We start from the raw sequence: 21409 nt of genomic DNA on the forward strand, positions 1-21409 counted from the left end.
GTGATATTTTAAGATCTTTATGAGTATATTTTTCTTTATTACGCTTCATGGCAGGTATAACCAGAAATAGTGTATGTACCATAAAATGGAGGAAATGAAGAATTATCAGCAACAAAGAACAGTTTTAATAGGGAATGAATCATATAAAATAGATTGCATAGGCAGATACCAAATTTATTTAAATTAGGAGTGGCTACTGGGCTTGGAATTACTATTTAATTGATTGGTTGGTTAAGTTAGTTACTTTGTGAAGTAATTCACACACACACACACACACACACACACACCCCGCAGGTCACTTTCTGACTCTGAGTGGAGGAGTAGGGATTCACAGTTGTGTTACGTTTAGAGTCAGGCCCATTCTTACCTCAATCTGCTAGACTGCCTCCCTTTTAACTTCTACTGAGTCTAGGTACCATTTATAGGAGCTACTGGAAAAATACAGTTCTGTGGCCTAGGAGGACCATTGTATTCATACATGCTCATATAGAAGATAGCAGAAAATAAATCTCTGGAAAATGGGGCACAGGGAGGGTTATAAGTGGAGAAAAGGAGTCACAACATGGAAGAACACATATGTGGGGTCTTCAGTGGATATTAGGGGCCCATCCTTGGCATAGAATAAGAGGTTGAATGGGCCAGGACAGTGGGGCTGGGGCCAGTGTCACCCAAACCACAGGGGAGAGAAATTTAGTAGTATTAGGGGAGGCTGGGGGAAGCTGAAAAGAAAACAGTAAATATTCTTTCAACCTCAGTCTACTACTTTTCTGGAAAAAAAATTACATCATTTCTTTTTCTAATTTTTTTTAAATTGACAAATAATAATTACACATATTCATGGGGTACATGGTGATGTTTCAGTATATATAATGTATAGTGATCAGATCAGGGTAATTAGCATATCCAACATCTCATACATTTATCATTTCTTTGTGTTAGGAGCATTCGATATCCTTCTAGCTATTTGCAATTATATGTTATTGTTAAGTGTAGTCATCCGATACTTAGGAACACTAGAATTTACCCCTCCTATCTAGCTGCGATTTTGTATCTGTTAACAAATCTCTCCCTGTCCCTCCCTCTCCTCTTCCCTTTCCAGAATCATTGATTTTGACCCATACACAGGAAGATGTCTCCCTTGAGTTAAAGATTTCACTAATATTTGTGTTAATTCATGTTTTGGTTTCCATCAGAGTTATGCCTTGTTTTTCCACATTTGCTCAATGGCCTTTTAAAATTGTATTGTCTTGGCCTTCCATTCTTGAAAGGAGCTCGCTAGATTTTCATTAACTCACCAGTTTTCACTCAATATTAGGAACCAAAGGGCTACATGGCCATTCAGCAAGGTCCTTACCGTCAAGACACTGACAGTTTCCCACTGAGTACCCTTCAGAAATGTATTCTCAGACTCTTTTTTGTTCCCGCCCCACTGAGGAGCTTTTCAGATGGTTTTTCCCCCAATTGCCCTTCTCCTACAAAATTTTAATACCAATGATATATTGTATATTCATTTATGTAGTTGTGGCTTTTGGAGGGTCACAAACCATTGTAAATATTTAAGATTCTTCCCCCAGTCCAAATCAATGTTTGCTACCTTGGGGGAGGTGTCACCCCTGCAGAGAATACATGCTAGAGAACTATCAAACAATGATTGTGGCTCTTCCAAAATAGCGTTTGCATCTATAATTGCCTTCTTCATTTGTACAGTTAATACTTATTCCCTTACCTTCTCCTTTCCCTAAGTAACTGGAAGTGGACCTGCATGGGTCCCTGTCATAGCAAGAAACACCAAGGGAATATGCTCACCATTTCTCTAACTCAGATAATGGTATCCGAGGGTACAACTACGAGCTTCAGTTGCTGGAACCGAAACACAAAATGCAACAGCATCTAATTGATAAAAAGCAAAAAAGTATGTTTGAAAATTCTTTTTTTCCTGCTAACCTTCAGGAGGAGCAGGGTTTGAACTACCTCCCTGTCAGATGTAGAATAAAGATCAATAATGTTGCTTTAAGGCACCTCTCCGCCACTGTCCATGAAGTGAATCATCTAACATGGTTTTTCTACTGTTCTTTGCTGTGTCCAGTAATCCTATTCCTAGCATGCATATTTTAAAAAGGATATTTTCTGGAATCCTGAGCATATGAGTTGTCATACGTATTTGTTTACTAGGGATGCCATAACAAAGTGCCACAGACTAGGTGACTTAAACAACAGAAATTTATTTCCTCCCAATTCTGGAGACTAGAAGTCTGTAATCACAGTGGTTGGCAGGGTTGGTTTCTTTTGAGGCCTCTTTCCTTGGCTCGTAGACAGCTGTCTTCTCTGCTGCGTCTTCACAGAGTCTTATTACCACTGTGTTTGTGTCCTAATCTCCTCCTTTTATAGGCACACCAGTCATAATGGATTAGGGCCCACCCTAAGGACTTCCTTTTAATGCAATTACCTCTTTAAGGCCCTGTCTCCAAGTACAGTCTTGTTCTGAGGTGATGGGGGTTAGGACTTCAACATAGGAATGTGGGAGGGACATAACTCAGCCCATAATATCATGTAAGACCAGGTATAAAAAAGCCTATTGTGAGCCACAAACACAGACTTTAACTGAGATGTATCTGTTCAAACTCCCACTATGTATTTTGCTAGCTGCATGTCCGTTAGCAACTCACTTAACCTAACTTCAATTCTAATTAAACATAGAATAGTCTTCCCTGTCCCAAAAGATGGTTGTGAGAATTGTGTCTAATTAATTAATAATTACTACAATGAATAGGTATATATACATGTCTAGCACAGCATCTGGCTTATAGTAATTGCTCAATAGAAGGGAGGCAGTTTCCTTATTATCTTTTCCTCTTAAAGGTAGATCTGGACTTCAGTGCATGGGGAATAAGATCAGCAAGTCAGTTAATATTATTAACATAAAGGGAAAGAAATGAGCATTATTGAACAACTACAACGTATTGTACTCTTATACTCACAGTAGGCCAAAGTTTGTTTTTTGCATAAGGCCTATGCAGATAGATTCATTTATTCATTCACCAGTATTTACTGTACACACAGTATGTACCAGGCACAGAAAGCAGTCTTCTCACCTGTGTGGCAAGAGCCCTTCTCACTGCTAATACTCACAGTCCCCTTTACTTCTTGCAATGGATTCCCTGGCATTGGGGAATTTCTGCAGGACTCAGAATTTAGAAAGTGTCCCAAGTTGAATTACTATTGTTGCAATCAAAATTTTTTCTGCTGTCTTCAGAAACAGCCTTACCTGTGTTCAGGGGCTGTTGTGTTGTATCGCTCTGCTGGTCCACATTACTAATTCAGCTATTGTAGCAATTACATGAAGGAGTTGCTGCCAGTGATAAAAACCATTATGCTGTCCCTGAACAGAATGCATTCCGCAGCATTCATTAATTATGCCAGCCTATAGAATCACAACCACTAAGTCGTACTCTTGAGACCATATGCCATATGCATCGGGACTCTCTAAAAGCCACAGGGCATTTCTGTGTTGGCTTGTACTCTTGCATTGCCCACCCTTTACTACAGCCCTTCTCCTGTACTTCTGATTCTCACAACTGAAATTAAAGTCATGATAGAGTCAGGCTGCGCAATGTCATTTATAGGGATGGATTAGACTTGAGCCTCCTGGAACCACCTTGGGTTACTCAGCTTCACAGAAGACCCCCACAGATTGTCTGGACCCAGAGCCATTCACAGCTACTCAGGGGTTAAAAATTCTGTATTCTATAGCATGCCCTCTTTAGAGAAAAGAAATAGTAATAATGATGGGAGACGGGACACAATGATGATGCTTTGATGTCTGTGTTCATGGGTTCCTTATCTCTCTTTTTCTTTTCTCTTTCTTCCCCCCACCCTTATTTCTTCTTTGACATGAACAGCCAACATCAGATGACCTTGTTTCATCTGCTGAATGTTCAAGTGATGATGAAGACTTCGTTGAATGTGAGCCGAGTACAGGTAGGTCAGGTCAGTCTTGTTTTGCTTGCTTTCTTTTTTCTTTTGCAAAAAACAATACATACATATATGTGATTATACATGTGTTTTATATATATTATAGTATGTTAATGTGTGTATATTTTCTGTATCTATATATGTACAAGCATACATATATAAATATCAATTTATAAATGAAAGCATCAAATCCCATGGAAGGAGTAATATAGACCACAGGAAAATTTAAAGTCAGTTCCTTAATAGCTAACAAAAAAATTCTAACTAACTTTGGGTTATCAGATGTTCAGATTTACCACTGGAACAGCAAATGTATGCAGCCAGTGGCAGCTATGAAATTGACAGGGGGTGGGCACATGAAGAGCTCTATATTGGAATGACATAAAAAAAAAAAAAAACATGAACCCAAAGTATAGAGACATAAAGATAAGTAAATATCACTTAAACTTAAGCGGCCAAAAAAAATAATAAAAATAAAAAAGTTCCATGGGATTTCAACAGAAGTTAACATGGTATTATATTTATACTAATTTTGTTCATTGTGTGTTTAGAGAACTTGTGCAACAATACAGTATAGTAAATACAAAATTAGTACTGTACTATGCCATGTCAACAGCTGTGATGCTTCAAAATGTATCTACTGTGCTGAAGTTGAGAGGACTTTGGCAATCAGAAGCTTTAATGTGTTCCCCATTTGTAACCCAGATACATTTTGTTGTTTTATGGTCTTTCTTTATAGTGAGCTATATATTAGATAATGTCCAGTAGGCAACTGCAGTCCCTGATGATTTCCTATCAACCTTCCCAAGTCGTCTGTTTTGAGACTTACTCTAAGTTAAACATTTATATGTATATAATAGAGAACAGATATCATGGAATTTCTGTGTATGTTTAATAGAATTAAAAGCTGGAGTTGGGTCAGGATCTTATTTCTTCAAAGGCTAAAAGAAATAGAATTTTCTAGTTGATCCTTTGGGTTGTTTTAATTCTTTTTCCTTTTCTTTAAGAAAAGGCGAACCATTAAACATTTTCTCTTGCTAATTCCAGGAAAAAATTTAAGCTTTATGAAAAGTAATATTAACAAAAATTAAAGCCTTCCATTTCTTACCCCAAAATGATTTACAAGATTTCAAATCTTGTTGAAGCCTGACTGCTTGCTCTCTTACAAGTGGCTTTGAATCCAGGAAGTTCTGTGGGTTCCTGTCCTTAGTATTACGCAGAGACATACCAATGACATGCTGGGTCTTTCCATTCTGGAGTGTCATCTGTGGCATTGGGAGCTCAGCTATGTAGAAGGAAAGTAAACATAACCTAGTCAGTTATATATTTTCAGGTTATTGGATAATAATCTTCTTGCACTAAGTGAGATTGTAACTCTAAAGGGCAGATATATCCAATCTATACCAGAACTTGGGCACAATGTTTTCATTCATTAATTAATTCATCTATTCATTCACTCAATAAATATTTCTGAGTACTCAGGCAGGATACTATATATCTCTAGATTTGAGTCCTTCTTACTCTAGTAATTCATAAATCAGCTGTTGGAAAATAGAATAAAGAGCTTTGCTGTCTAAATTAACTCTCCAACATAATTCAGTTCGACAAATATTTTTGAGGGCCAACTGTGTACATTAGGCATGTGCTAGATATTAAGAATTCAGATATTAATATGACATGATCCCCAAGACATGTTAAATTAACTGATTTTGTGGCCAATAGTTTAAGATAGCGAGACATTAATTAGGATTCTCTATTTATCCTTTCTCTGGTTTTCTTCCTGTCTTAGCAGTGATATCTATATATGCAGCAATGATTATTAAATCTTTAGATTTAAGTCTTATAAAAATCTAGGCTTGGCCATTCTGAAATACTTACCATGATCATCCCCCAACTACCCCTTCTCTCCGAAAGTCATCTTCATGCAACCTTCAGAATAAGGCAGAGGACTTTTCCAGATCTCAGATTCAGGTTCACAAGTTCTACAGCTCCCCAAGCTATAGGTATATGTTGCTATTTCATGTTGGAGTTTAATAGGCCCAAACTTCAATGGCCCCAAACTAAGTCCATTTGCTTTTTAGTGGCTATACAGGTATATCATCTGATTCAAAAGCAGAGAACAGAAATTCAACACCAACATTTCTTGAGTAACATGAGGTGGGTGGCGAGATACGGTTTTTAAAACAATATGTTGTGTTCTGCAAGGAAGCATGGAGAGGATAAATAAATAAAGTGGGTGGCAGAGCCCCCACCCTGAAGGAGCTGACATGTAGCTCTAGCAGACTGATATTGATCCCCTCTGCCTGGGGTAATACAACTTGTCATTTGAGGAATGAGCATTTCTTTTTTTCCAAATTTGTTTACTCCATCCAGTATTCCTGGTGAGTGATTTGGATGCGCAGGGAAATGTGTCAGAGGCATACTTAATGAAAGAAGTAGATAAATATTCCTACTGATGCAGGGAGAAGAGGGTTGCCCCAGGGACCTGATTAACACTGATGAGAATCACCTACTTAGAGCTATCAAGGCTTCTTGTGCATCAATTTGGAAATATCTCTGTAGCCTTCACATTTTCCAAAAACAATACAGATCTAAATCAGAAACCAGTTTCTGGGGCTACGTTTGCACTGCCTAAAGGGAAGGCTCCTATTGCCCAGGCAGGAAGGATAAATAGTGACATTTACATACCTTTGTTATAAATTGTCAATCCTGCAATTCCATGTGAATATTGGAGTTAAAATTCTAGTTTTGAACACCCTAATTCACTGCCTCAGTTTCTAAAATCTTACTCCTTTTCTAGGCCTGATGCCTGATGGAAGTACACTAAATTTGGCTAATTACCTAGGCCTTGTTTTATCATACTAATTACTTTATCTTCTTTCACTTTGTTAGTAAGTTTGTTTTCTAGCTTTCTCAGTTATGAGGCATTTTACTTTTACAGATTTTCCTGATTAATTTACAGCCACCTGAAGCTCTTTTCATAAATTTGTGCAGTTTAATATATGCTATAATTCAACAATTTTTGTTTTCATGTGGGCATCAAGTTGTAAATGAAATGGTCTTCCTAATTTAATTTTCTTTAAATCAAAATAGATTTCTAAACTGCTGGTTTTGAATCAGATGTAAGCAATCACCTTTCACACTTAGAACCCACCTTAGCACTTAGGGGTTACCACGGTTTAGTGTAGCTTAGTCATATCATTTTTAGGGACAACTTAAGTATTTTTGGAGTTTGGTAGATAGTAGTCTAAAAACCTTTCAAATCCAATGGATGTCAAATTTTCATTATGCATTTTCACTGGAAAGTATGTAGAAGAGTAAAAAAAAAAAAAATCTTAAACCATTAAAGCAAGGCACAGAGTAAAAGCTCAATTAGGATTTGTTGACTAAATTAGTTTCACTCTCAAAATATCTCAAAATCTTAAATTAAAATTGGAGAATAATTTTTATATCCCAAACTTAATCTCTCCTTAAGCAGCTAAAATAAAACCTATTGAATTATTTAAAATCTATGATTTCATATAATAAATATTGCCCTAACAAAGCCTACATTTCTTTAACAAAAAGAATCCTCTGCTTTTTTTCTATCCCTATCTTTTCCCAGGAACTAGATCCTTTTATGACTCACAGGTATGACAGCATTTTCTGAATATTTGCTTTAAGAATCCAGACTTGAACCTTTAAATGATAAAATTGTAATGAAACCATCTGCATCCAATGAAAATATTCAAAAGGACATTTGAATAACTATCTAAAGTGAGGGTCGGGATTAAGTCAGTATCTATTTAATACTTTAGATTTGTTCTTTGCATAGAAACTTTCCTTCCCAGACACATGTCTTTTGATCTTAAAGTGTGTAGGAAACTCACACTTCATTGTCCCTCTTACTTCTTTGGGTCCAACAAGAAAAACAGATTAACCTGGGAGTGTTCTAATAACCACTAGGAAATGGGATTCCTTTGTGAGATAATGGAAGCCAAATAGCAATTAAAATCTTTAGTAAGTTCACAGTTGTGATCTGAAATGTGGGAATGAATTCTGAAGTACGGAGACAACGATAAAATTCACTTTCCATTTCTTCTCTCTCCCTCACTCCTGCTGCTACCCGCTAGTATTTCCATCTCTGGAAATAGAAATAACATCAAAACAAACGTATTCTTAGATTAACTTTTGTATAATTAAAAATTATCAACTTTCTGGATTTTGTATATGTATAGTCTCAAGATGCTAAAAGTCTTGAAGGCAGGGGTCACAGTGCAGAGAAATAAAATAAAAAGAAACACCTTTTACTCCTGAGAAATGGGCATGGAAGTACTTAACTATATTGATGCATGCAGCTGTTACCCAGGGGTACATTTTTCTGGTTGTTGATTAGCCAGTTATTCTGCCTTCGCTTTTTGTTCAATGTCCTTTGATCAAATCTCAAGGGACAACACTTCCACCAGAGGGCAGACAGTAAAACGAAGTTAAGAAACACATCTATCCAATCAATAGGACGGTGCTAAACAACTTTCATAACGTTTGGGTTGAGGGAGATGCTTAAACTAATGGCAGCAATATGAGATCACAAAATAATTACTATCCTGAGAGTGGTTCTCAGATGTATTTTACTTCTCACATCTCCAGTGTTCACATTTGCATTTTGTGTTACTGCTGCCTTGTTCCTCTTTGTTAGCCCCACTATAATACCCAACTTAGATTGGGTGAAATTTAAATTTAGCATAACACCAAGAGCATGTCTTAGTCATGTCTTAGTATTTTTCACGTGAAACTGGGCACTTAATCCTTGTCAGTTTTAGATGCTTCAGTAAATAATTTATAACATAAAAATCTGGCGCTGAGTTGTTAGAAGTTCACCAAATTATTCAAATTTTTATTTGCTGGAACACAGCAGAAAGTGAAGCTGAAATGTTAAGACAATATGAAGGATAAGGAGAAATAGACCCTTATTTAGCAAAATCTAAAGATGACAAAAAAGTGAACGTTCTGATTATTGGTCTTAAATATGATGTTTGTAATCTTATTTGCTTATAGAAATACGTTTTGTCATTCATGTCTCCAGTAGGTTTGAAGAGTTAGCAACCTGTATATATTCATGACAAAGAAATGGATTCTTACTTAATTATTTATTCATTTAATTTTAGGAAGATTTTTCTATATGGAAACTCAAGATTGGTAAAATAAATGTCTAAATAAAATGCCATAGGAATTTAGAGTATGACTGTTCACAATTTCACCTTGAAGAGCTCAGTTCCACTTATACACACTTGGAATGAAGAAATAATGGAACCAATAATCTGAGACAAATAGTTTAGCTTAGAAAGCAGACTATAAATAGTTGGAAAATTAATTAATTATGATTGCCTGTGGACATTAGTCATTTTTACATTTGAGTCATAATACATGTCTAATGCACACAAAAGCAAACAGTCATTCACATATTTAGGCCTCGGTTAAATCCTATCAATTTTTAAATTGCCTTTATTGATCTATAAATTAATAGAATATGCTCATGGGAGTATAATGTTCCCAGTTTGATTGCTTAGTTTCTGTCTTCATTAAGCCACTAAGTAAGTTATATCACTTTTTTATAACCTGTCTCCACCCCAACCCATGTTAATTTTTAAGCCATTGGAGCAACTATATACCTTTTAAATCCCAAATGGTGAAATGCTTTGAAAATTAGAGTTAAAAGAGAAATATAAGAATAGGAAAAGTCTACTAATTAGTGATTGCATTTTAGTCCATTGATAGCTCAGGGATAGTGTAGACAACATATGTGGCTCATGTATTGACTGCTATTATGTGTTTTATAACAAAAATAACAAATTTAATAACAAAAATGATAAAAATGAAAAAAATTCTATTTAACTCCATTACCCAAGATTTTTTCGGTATGTTGAGGGAAGAGGACAGGGGAATCAATAAGCCCAATGTGTAAGTGTATACACCTCCACTTGAAAGTTTAATAAATCACTTATATATGTAACATTTTTGAGTAACTACCATGTGTAGGCACTGGAATGGACGCTGAGAAAACAAAAATAAACAAGACTAGACTCCTTCCAGAAGTCCACAGTTTATTAGGAAAGACAGACATAAAAGTAAGGGGGATAGAAAGGAAAGATGGAAAAGAAAGAGAAGAAACCATGTGGACAGTGGATGGAAATGCCTTGGATAGTAGCCACACTCTAAGGAGAGTTTGCCAACCCAGTGAATAACGTACCTTATCCAAGGATAGGCAAAAAAAATCACACGTGATGATGCCAACCAGTGACAGATTCAATTAACTCCCACAAAGCATCCTTCTATATTTTAGTTTGTGGACACAGAATATTTCTCATTTTTTATGTTTGAAAAATTAGTACAGTTCAGTACTAAATTTTCTTTGAACTTCACATACACAGTATGGTCTAGGGCCAGGGCTTCTGTAGGTAATAAGGTAAGGATGGACATGTTGAAGGGAGAAATTCAAGCCAAACTCATAAGAACTTCCTGATTCCAAATGCCAATGCAAGTAGTGGGTAAGGAGTGAGCTTAATGAAATCATTAAGCAAGTCCCCCCAAAATTAATAAATAAAGAGAGATTGGGTTTTGAAAGAGAAATTTTTATGGGTTTTCTTTTATCTCTTTTATTGTGTATTTTTTTTCTCCCATAAGCCCCAAGTGTATGTACTGTGTGTATATATATATATAAAATAAATACACTATATTTGCAGTGCCTGTTACTAATATTATATGTAGACACAGTATAAATGATACTAGACTAATGTAAGCAGAGATTAACAACAGCCCCTACCATCAGTCATGTGTTTACACAGAAATTCACACCATCATTCTTAACCAGCATCAGCCAACATAGACATGCATGATACTGTTTTAACTTGGCAAACAAAGCATGTTAATTTTTCTTTAGGATTTTCTTTCTTCTTTATCATAACTATAATGGTTATTTCATAATTCAGTTATCCTTGGGAGGGGTGGAAAGAAAAATTATACAGATATATCTATCCGTATATGCACATTCTGGTGTATATATATAAATAGATATATACCTTGTATATATTTGGAGAACATTTTCTGTCGTTTCACCTCATCTTGTGCCGCATGAATTTTTGGTGGTTCAATTTACTTTATTTTGTTTTGATTCATATTTAGTATTTTGGTCATTATGGCTATTTTTAACTCATTGTTATACTTTTATGAGTAATTATAATCATTATTTTTAAATACTGAGAGATATATAGATATACAAATCAAACAAGGCAAAAAAATCTTTTCTTGCCATCCTAATCTTGAATTCTTCCCCTTTCAGCATATCCCTCCAGTATTTATCTCAAAACAAAACAAACCCCAACAAAATCCAAGAAAGTTGTGTACAAAAGAATGAAATACTGTGTTTTCCTCCTCTTCTTCCTATGCATAGTTTTTCTTTTTATTTCCTTCCTTTTTTTTTTTTTTTTTTTTTGTTTTCCCCCGTATCTGCACAGACTGCTTGCTTTTACTCTCTACCCTTTATGGAAGTGTTATTAATTGAAAAGATGACAAATGAGCAAGAAAAAAAAAAAGAAAACCACACAGAAACAACAGAGAAACACACCCCTCTCCACAAATTTCAGATGGCATAAAAAGAATTTTATTGCAGATATAGACTATTTTTTGTATCTTTTATTTCTGTCTGTACAAGCCCAGGATCATTGTGTGGCATGCAGTGACAGTTTTTGTAGCTAATCAACTAACCATGGCCTCCATCACCAGTGCATGAGCTGTAATGACGCCATCTTGTGTTTCATCCAACTGACACATCCAGGCTAACCCAGCAAGTTCAGTGTATGAGTTGTGGGGATAATATTCTTTTGTAGTTATAATTTCATGGGTTCTCATTATTACTATTATTTCCATTGGATCATAGCAACCCCAAAGAGCTGCTCTTGCAGCATCTCTGTATGATTTTGTTCTTATATTTTCTTTCCTTGGCACGGCAGTCAAGCATGTGTCTCGTCTGGCACATCTGTCTTGCCATCTTGTCTTGGAGTCCACTGTCATGGTGTCGTTCTGTGATTCTGTTCTCTGTTTGTAATATGTGGTTCGAAATCCTCTGCCTTTATTTCTCACTCTCCTGTTGTCTCTACTTTGAACCTTACCCCTAGGGAACTTCACAAAGAAACAAAACAAATTTTCAGTCAAATTGTAAGGCTGATAGCTGTGGCTTGCAACTGGAAGTCATAAATTACACTTTTTATCTGACCTTAAGGAGGAAAAACTTTAAATGGGAAACTACTAATAATTATGCCCAAACAACATCCTACTCAACAACAATAAGAAACCCTTGCTGATTTCTTTGGCGTGATTAAATGAGCTTGCTGTTAAAGGGACTTTATGTAAGACCTAATTTCCAAAGAATTTTTCTGTAAGTTATCGGTTTTCTAGTTAGAAATTTTCTTCAGGAACTGATCAACAGAAGTTTCTTTTTCAGAAAATGCTAGTGAGAAAGCATTATAATTTCTGCTGTATAGAGCAGTGCCTGATCCTAGATTGGTGAGGAATTTGTGGAAATCTGAATATGTTTTATTATAAAATTTGCTTATCTTTATGTATTTTAACAAAATATACATGTGTTCAGCAAGGCATCTGAGGAGAGGGAAAAAATGTTTTAACTTATTGATTCTACCTCATGCATATTCGAGGTAAGATTATCTTTTGATCTTTCTGAATCAGATAATATATATTTTATTTTATTTTGTTTTTTAATTCATGGAAGCATTAGAGAGCCAACACTTTGACATGGACCTAAATTCTTTCTTTCCTCCTTCAAAAGAACATGACATACACAATAGTTTTAGTTCTGAGAGTAGAGTCTGAACTTCTTGAGACAAGTGGAAGAAGATACCCACTTAATTATCTAGATGCTAGATTATAACCTGTGATTATCCAGGCAATTTAATGCATTACTTAGAAGGATTTGGTTAATTTTACACTAATAGTATGAAAATGATACTTCGTAACAACTTTACCTACTTATAAAAGTTGAACAAGGGAATATAAAATAGGTATAAAATGGGTAATAAATAATTGATTAAAGATTGTTTTAAAATATGAAGTCCATATTTTTAATCTGAAGAATAGAAAGCCTATTAAGGCACATGGTTTTCTGATGAGATATTTTCAACATGCCAGGGTAGATGTTTGTTTCTTTTAAGGGTAAGGGGCAAAGGCAAAGTATGAGGAATTGAATGGGCTCTGTGGGCTAAGAAGAAGTTTCTGATGAAAGAAGGAAGGGAAACAGGGAGGGAGAAGAGAAAGAAGCAGGAGAGGTGGAAAGAAGGAAGAAAGGAAAAGGTATTGATGAGCAAGGTACAGCAGTTTGTATATATTTGAAAACTAGCACGTGCACACTCTCCTATACACAGAGCCCTAACTGTAGTGTTTGACAGTTTCTGTAGTGTGAAATATTTACACCATGGCTACCAGTGTGACAGCTCTAAACTCAGAATTGGGAAGTGATGCTCTCCAGTATGCAATTATATAGTTTTTGCATCAAAAAGACACTATAGACGTCAATAATCCCAAGAGCATAGATCATAGTAAAATATCATAAACTAATTAAGAATTGATGAGTTTTAAGTTTTTATTATTAATGTTTTTAATATAGTGTGTTTGTAGTTTTATACATTTTAATTTTTGATAATGGTCATGTTTTAACAACCCACTTACAAAATTCCCAGAAGTGTAGCAATCGGCTGTCATTAACTGGCTGTAGCATAGCACTGGTCCATATTTCGTGCTGGGTACATGCAAAAACAGTTTGTTTATTTAAATCTCGTTGGTTATTATGAGGTAGAAACTCACTGAGGTCATCTTACAGTTGAGAAAATTGGGATTCAAAAATTTGCTTTTCCAAGGACATGTACCTGCACATAAGTGGCAAAGATAAAATTCAAACCTAAATCTGTTTGAAAATGGATACATCTTCTTTCTATTGCAACATGCACAGAGTCATTCTTAAACATTAAAGCACTACATTTTGAAATTTTCATATAATCATTTGTGGAGTTTAACATGACCAGAGTTTCCTTGTCCCAAGGAGGTCCTTGCTTTAGTGCCATAGATAAAAAGGAGTTTAAATGTATTATGCTTGGGTTAGTGGCAAAATGAAGGCAGTGAAATAAAACTAGGACTCCTGATACTCTGTAAATGCCAGAAAAGTTATGGCTATGTCTTCAGGAGAATGTCTGCTTTTGTTTCCCCAAAATTGAGATGTCAAACATTTCCTCCCTTACTAACACTGAAGTTGACTAGGATATTTCGTAGGTTTTCAAATTCTGTTTCTTGAGCTTTGGAAAGACAATAACAGATACATTTCTTAGCATATAGTTATCATCTACAGCATGTTTCCATTACTCAGTTAAGTTTTTGTAACTTTTAAACTATAATGAACTTTAGTTACAGTATTCGACAGGTGTTAATTAACACACTGCACAGTGAAATATGTCAGTGCCCTTTGCTTCCACATTTTCTCATAGAGTAAACTAGTATATTAACATTTAAAACAGCATGAAAACCATTGTATTGCAGAAAACAACTGCAGCTTTTAAAAAGATCATTTTACTGTTAGACACTTAATCACTGCTTTGTGAAAGAGTTCGAGAGATCTGGGAATTAAAAAGGAAAGTGTTGGGACTTATTTCATCCTTGTAATTTAAAAAGGTAGATTCTCTGATTGGGTTTCTGATAGTGCAGTATTTTACTTTAATTTGGTGTGAAGTTTAGTCGCCCTGCGGTAAACTTTCAATGGCAGCATACGTAATATTGAATAAAGTCTTTTGAAGTGACTTCTAGGTTTTCTGCTATAGGTTTGCCACCGCTACCACTTTGTTTCTTCATTCAGTGAATATTCATTGAGCATTTACTTTAGTAAGTCCTAAATACTTTACATTTTCAACTTCTTTTGGCTTCACAGGAATCCTATGAGGATCTATTATGATCATATCCATTTTAAAGATCAGTAAAATGAGGCACAGAGGAGCTAAACATATTGGCAAGGAAGTAGAAGAAATGGGATTTGAATCCAAGCCAACTTCCCCAGAGCCCACACACTGGTCACTATACTATCTTGTCTCTTATACAGTGATCACTTTCCATTAACCTATATATATGAATTAGCTGTCTGCCTCCATGACAACAATGAAAGGAAGTTTGTGTATCGAGTGTATTAAGTGGCTGGGGGAATACTTGTTAAATGAGTTAATTACTATGTATCACAAAGGCTTGAGAACCTTGGTTGCTATGGGTTATGAAATTGTTCAGTTAAGATTTATCCAAAGAACAGTGGTTAAAATGAGTTCCCCTGATTTCCTGCGAGAAAGAATGGTTCAGTATTGGAGAGAAACGCCAACGCTTATGTGAGATTAGTCTCTCGATGTCACCTATGTAATAATTTGTGCACTGGGGGTTCCAAGCTCATTACTCATGATCAGTCCTGTTCAAAACATATGATGAGACAACAGCCACCTTTAACTGATGTCAGGATTCTAAGAATAGAGGCTCCTAGTGAAAGCTTGGGTTAAGATGCTATGTTTTCTTTATTTCAGAAATAATTGTGTTCCTCGGAACACAGTGTTTTAGATGTTACAGCTAATAGAAAACAAAAAAATAAGTGAGCATGTATCTGAGAGGATGTATTTCTTACATTAGACTCTTTCGGATATCTGTGTGCTCTAAACATCTCTTAAAATCATAACCATTTATTTATCCTTCCTTTCTTTTTTCTCACTTCCTTGCATTATGTATCTAAAAAAATCAAAACACACAAACCAACCTTTGTTGAGTCTTTGAATTTTCTATGCAAGAAAAAAATCTTTAAAGAAGTTATAAAGGACTGAAATGTACAATTAAAAAGAAAGAGTCCTTTTAAAACTGTTTGCTTTTGTTAGAATCCTTCTTCCAAGGAAAGTATGACCTACCCAAGCATCTAAATTATATCCGTCTTGACCTGTCCTGAAGCCAGATCCTAAGCTGGAAAGTTTGCACAAGTGAAAATGTTTTGAGTACCCTCTGTCCTAGAGCTGTGCTTCCATCTTAGCTTTGAAGCACAGAGACACCTTTTCCTAAAAGAAAATGAGAGCTGGCAGTGTTGTATTGCCAAATGTTCAAATGTGTCAGCTCAATCACCCAGGGCACAAGTTGGCAAACTTTTTTCTGTAATGGACCAGAGAGTAAATATTTCAGACTTTGAATGTCTTACAGTCCCTGCCATTAACTACTCAATTCTGCTGTTGTAATAACACAAAAGCAGCCATAGACAATACATAAATGAATGAGTGTGACTGTGGTTCAGTGAAACTTGATTTACAAAGCAGAGTCTGAGCTGGATTTGACCCACAGGCCAAAGTTTATCTACTCAAATCTATAGAAATCTAATAGGTTTAAAAAAAAAATAGGTTAGACTTTCTTGCCTATTTTATAGTCAATTCTAACCAAAATATAAGTTCTCCATTAAGCACATGAGACCACATAGGATATGATAGGACATTAAAAGCTCATCTTTAAGGACATTTCCCAGCTTTGTTTTAAATATACTATTATCTCAGACATGAAACATGATAAAAAACAAACAAAACCAGAGTTATCTCCACCCTGCTTGTACACTGCATTTTTGGGTAAGACTTTGACGTTTTGCCCTTCCTTTTGCAAATCTGCCTTTTGAATTCCCTGCCTCTGCTGGGGCGTGGGCTGCGATCTCCCCTGTGTTCAGACCTCTTTGGCAGTAGCTTCCTTCAACTCCAGCCCACATACTGTGTCACATCCCAGTAATTCTTCCCCAAACCTCAGCGTGGGTTATTGAGCTGACAAATGTCTAAATGACTGAGATATGATTTTTGCAACCTGCTGAGAACCTCTCCTTCCCCTGCACTCTTTGATTTGTAGCTTTATAAGTTTTGTGGGAAAAGTGAGAAAAACATTCTTGGTGACACAGGTAGTGAATGGGGAGGACAGAATTGAGGGGGCACAATATACAGGACTCCTTCCTGCATTGTGAGCAAAAGCATTTATTTATATCGTAGCCCTCTGAATGTCAGAGGTAACGGATTATACAGTATGGTGCAGGAAAGAACATTCTATGTCCTGAGGTGAATAATGTGTTCTACCACCTGGCAGCAGATTAGACAAGCGCAGGCTATGAAAATACAGGTTCAAAGTCATATTTAGTATTGCTGCAAAAATGGCATTTGTTACCTAAGGATTTTATCTTATAAATTAATGCTTTAGCGTCTTTAACATTAGGAATCTATGGAGAAGAAGTATCAAAGACTGATACACGAATGCTGGGTAAACTGTGAAGCCAGATCCTAATGTATCCCAACTCCAAAGGGAGTCTAAGATTAACTTTTGGGAGCCAGGATGCTTAGTAATAACATTACGAGCTTTCTACAATAGCAAGGCCCCCTGGTGTGGTATTGTGCCTGGAGTTGTAAGGTTCTGAACTACAAAGAAAGAAAACAAAAAAGATGAAGAGATGATGCAAAGAGGCAAGAAAGAGCCATTAGGAGAGGCTTTGGGGGCAGAAGGTGCAGGGATTCGCTTTTTAAATAACCTAATTTGGAATTAGTGTTTTAATAAGCCTGTGAGATCAAAGAGATTTTAAAAAACAAAGGGTAAATTTACAAGGGTAAATTAAGCACTATTGATGGCCTGAGAAGGACATAACAGAAGAAAGCTGCTTTTCCTCCCACTATGCTCGCAATTACGTGGCATTTTACCATGTGCTTAGTTGGTTTGTGTATTGTTTGCTTGTTTGTTTACACTTAGTCATTACTAGCTTTCCCTGTAAAGCAACGTTGCAAACTCAGTCCCCAGGGGCCAGCTGCATAACATGAATAGATGAAGTAGACCAGGTTTGATACCATCTGCAGTCCTGGGGGAACTCTGGTGAAATGGAGAGAACGTGCCCTCAGTTAAAGTCACTTTTTTAAAGTAAATATTTTAAAAATACTAAAATAAAGAGACCCTATGAAGGTCAAACAAGGCACAGTGAGACACACAGTGTTTTCTATTCTATTTTTTAAATTTCTTTTAAAAATAACTTCTTCATAAATTTAGAAGGATGTGCCCTCATTAAAATTTCTGGTTAAGGTATCACTTGGTGATACTGAGTATCAAATTAAACATTCCAATTCTGCTTCTAAACTGCCATAAAGCTAAGACCTTTTTTGCATCTCTTTTATTTTTTTCTTTTATTATATTCTCAGAGTTTATATAACTTTAAAACATTAAGAGTTTTGGAGTTCATTGTAATGGTTTTGGTTTACATGACAAAACTGACGCCTACAAAGTTAAATTGATTTGCTCAAGGTCACTGAGCTAGTTTCTATCAGAGTTGTGATTAAATCCCAGGTGTCTGAAATCTGTAATCCATGCCATTTTTATTGATACCATGTATCAAGTTTAAAACAGACAAACAAAAAAGCCCAAAGGTTTTTCTTCTAAATGGAGGTAGCATCCAACAGAGAATTCAGGGGATGTGTGAAAAATTATCTTCCCTCTGCTGGTCATTGTTGCCGCACAAGAGAGGATATCATTGACCCACTTACAGCTCAAATCTGCAACTCCGTATCCAATTGGTCACAAAGGGAACTAAGAATTAAAGACAAATGGTGAAGCAATTAGTGAGGAGTAGACATTGCTTGTGGTACACACTCAACAAGTATATTCCCAGTGATGTTACCTTCCCACACAGAGGACAGATTATTAGGCAAACTACACCAATGGTTCTCAAGTTCGTATCCAAAACTATAATAGTACCAGGTTATCTCAAAGCTTTCACTGATCAATGGTGAATGAGGAAAGTAAGAACAGTAAAGGGAGTCTCCACAAAATTAAACGTACAGAACTGCCCTATATTCTGACATTACACCCTGTGTATTTTGATGGTTAAAATCAATGCCTTTTACAAAAGAAATGCCTTATTACTATTTATAAACATCCTTAACCAGCAATATAAAAATTGGTGAGTGTATGTCAGTCCTTCCCCATGGTTTTTTTCTTTGAAGTTTTACTCGGTCTGTGAAAAACAAACATACAGAAACCAGAAAACAAGAGATTTTAAAGGGTTCCCTATGTTGCCACACCGGAGTGAGTAGATTTTGAAGGCTGGAGACCTTTCTACATCTAAAATTTTATTATGAACGGATAATGATGATCTTAAGACCAAGCCATTTATTTTATGGAAGTCTAGGAAGTTAATATCCTAAACATCAGTCGTAACATAATTAAAAATTATTAATATAATTTTTAATTTCACTTAAAAAAAGATAGATTAAAGACACAAAATAGGAGATTTCAAAAAAAAAAAAAAAACTAGGATAAGTGTTATTAGAAAGCCGAGATCAGTTCATAAGTATAAATATACTTAAAGAAAAATACAGGCCGGGTGTGGTGGCTCACGCCTGTAATCCTAGCACTCTGGGAGGCCGAGGCGGGTGGATCGCTCCAGGTCAGGAGTTTGAGACCAGCCTGAGCAATGAGCGAGACCCTGTCTCTACTAAAAATAGAAAGAAATTTATCTGGCCAACTAAAATATATATATAGAAAAAATTAGCCGGGCATGGTGGCACATGCCTGTAGTCCCAGCTACTCAGGAGGCTGAGGCAGTAGGATCGCTTGAGCCCAGGAGTTGGAGGTTGCTGTGAGCTAGGCTGAAGCCACGGCACTCACTCTAGCCAGGCCAACAGAGTGAGACTCTGTCTCAAAAAAAAAAAAAAAAAAAAGAAAGAAAGAAAAATACAAACTTCTAAGGGCTATGTGGAAAGGTAACTAATGCCTATAAAATAAGTCTAGAATTTTTGTTCTCATCTTAAGCCTTATCGAAAGTTAGAGGGGGAGCTATTTTGGAAAGCTGAATTAGCCTACATTTGAACTAACATGATCCATCTTTGTGTCAAGAGAAGGTCAAATACTACAGTCCCAATCCAAATAAGGCATGTGGTCCACACCAAAGGCAATTGCTCATCTGCTCTCCCCTTTTTTGCCTCTTGGGTAATATATACCAATAACCTCTTGCTTCATGAAATTTATTATCTAAATATTGAAAATAATACACTTCATTTAGCCTGTTAAGGAGTCACACCAAGTTTAGTGGGTGTTTATTGGAAATCAGAGGTTTAATGTCCCGAATAAGGTATAAGAATTATCTTATTTGTAACAGACTTAACAGTGATTATGTCTAGGTGGTGGCCAATGGGTGATTTTTATTTTGTTATTCCTACTCTAAAACATCTATGTAGAGTGTGTATTACATGTGCAATTGGAGAGAAGGGATAGATGTTATATTTTAAATATAAAAGCCTATATTCGGGGGCCAACAAGAGAAATCCTGTGAATATTTACATGAACTTTACCAGACCAGTAATTTAAAAAATAGTGAATTCTTCCTTTCTCATGAATTGAATTATGATGTATGGCCCTGCAAGGAAACTGCTGGAAGAATTCAACGATGACAACGATGATGATATGTAGGGTTCTGTATAGCTGAGCACACATTAGTTCCCTAAGGTCGGTCCTGTTCATCAGCTGACAAATGGTCCATGGATACACCAGGTGGTAATATAACAGCAGTGGGCACATAGGTATCCTGTAAATGACCCATTACTGGAAAGTTTAAAATCCGTGCTGGGAAACCAGGAACACAGATGGGATGTGAAGTGGCCTTCAACAAACACTTGGGAATATGATTGATTCTATAACCCAGCCTTTGCGTGTCGTGTACATCCTCAGTGCCTGAACACTCGTCTGTACATCTGCTGGTTAGATGTAATAGAGGCAAGGATGCATTTGCAAATGAGTAATTAAAAACTTTACATTCATCCCTCTCTAACTCCTCCTCCCTCTTCCCTTTCTCCCTCGATAGGATGTCCAGAAAATTAAGCCAGCTGCAGATTGAGACTCTCTTCCATGTAGGGAACATCTGTCACCGTGGCTACAAAGATTTTATTAAAGAATTAAAAGATTTGATTACCTTTAATCCAAGAGAATGCGGCAGTCTCTGTAATCATTTAGTTTATTGGGGTTTTTCGGTTTTTTTTTTTTTTCTCCACATGAGTCTGATGACTGGAGTCCACCCCTGAAGCTGTGAGATCTTTCAGCAGATGTTGTTTTCTGAGTCTTTACCCTTTCCCTTGTGGAAGTGGGGAAAAGCTCTCAACAAAAACAATTTTGGAGGAGGCAGAAAAGGTTTCTATCATGAACATATTTTTAGAAACAGCTGGTAAAATAAATGATCCAAGTGCGATGCCTGGAGCATATCTATTCAAACAACAGGATTGTTTAAAGATAAAGGCAGCTACTTCCAAATATCAACATTAGTAGTGATTTCCACACTTACATTTAAGAGATGGGAGAGCTTGCTAAGATTTTTTCATTTCTATTTTATGAGTCTTCT

General features: G+C 36.1%; 1 protein-coding gene across 12 annotated transcripts in view; it reads left to right on the forward strand.

Annotated features, from left to right (window-relative positions):
* NRXN3 (neurexin 3) overlaps nt 1-21409 on the forward strand; it is a 1493796-nt gene that overhangs the window by 1430094 nt on the left and 42293 nt on the right. For 7 of the 12 annotated variants that reach the window (XM_069465177.1, XM_069465179.1, XM_069465181.1 and 4 more), the window contains one exon: nt 3900-3987. In XM_069465177.1, the coding sequence (XP_069321278.1) occupies nt 3900-3987 (88 nt within the window). The remainder of the gene's footprint in view (nt 1-3899; nt 3988-21409) is intronic. The other 5 variants (XM_069465175.1, XM_069465178.1, XM_069465176.1 and 2 more) reach the window with 1 other exon arrangement.

The sequence above is a fragment of the Eulemur rufifrons genome, chromosome 2 (assembly GCF_041146395.1).
Source record: "Eulemur rufifrons isolate Redbay chromosome 2, OSU_ERuf_1, whole genome shotgun sequence".
Classification (NCBI taxonomy): Eukaryota; Metazoa; Chordata; class Mammalia; order Primates; family Lemuridae; genus Eulemur; species Eulemur rufifrons.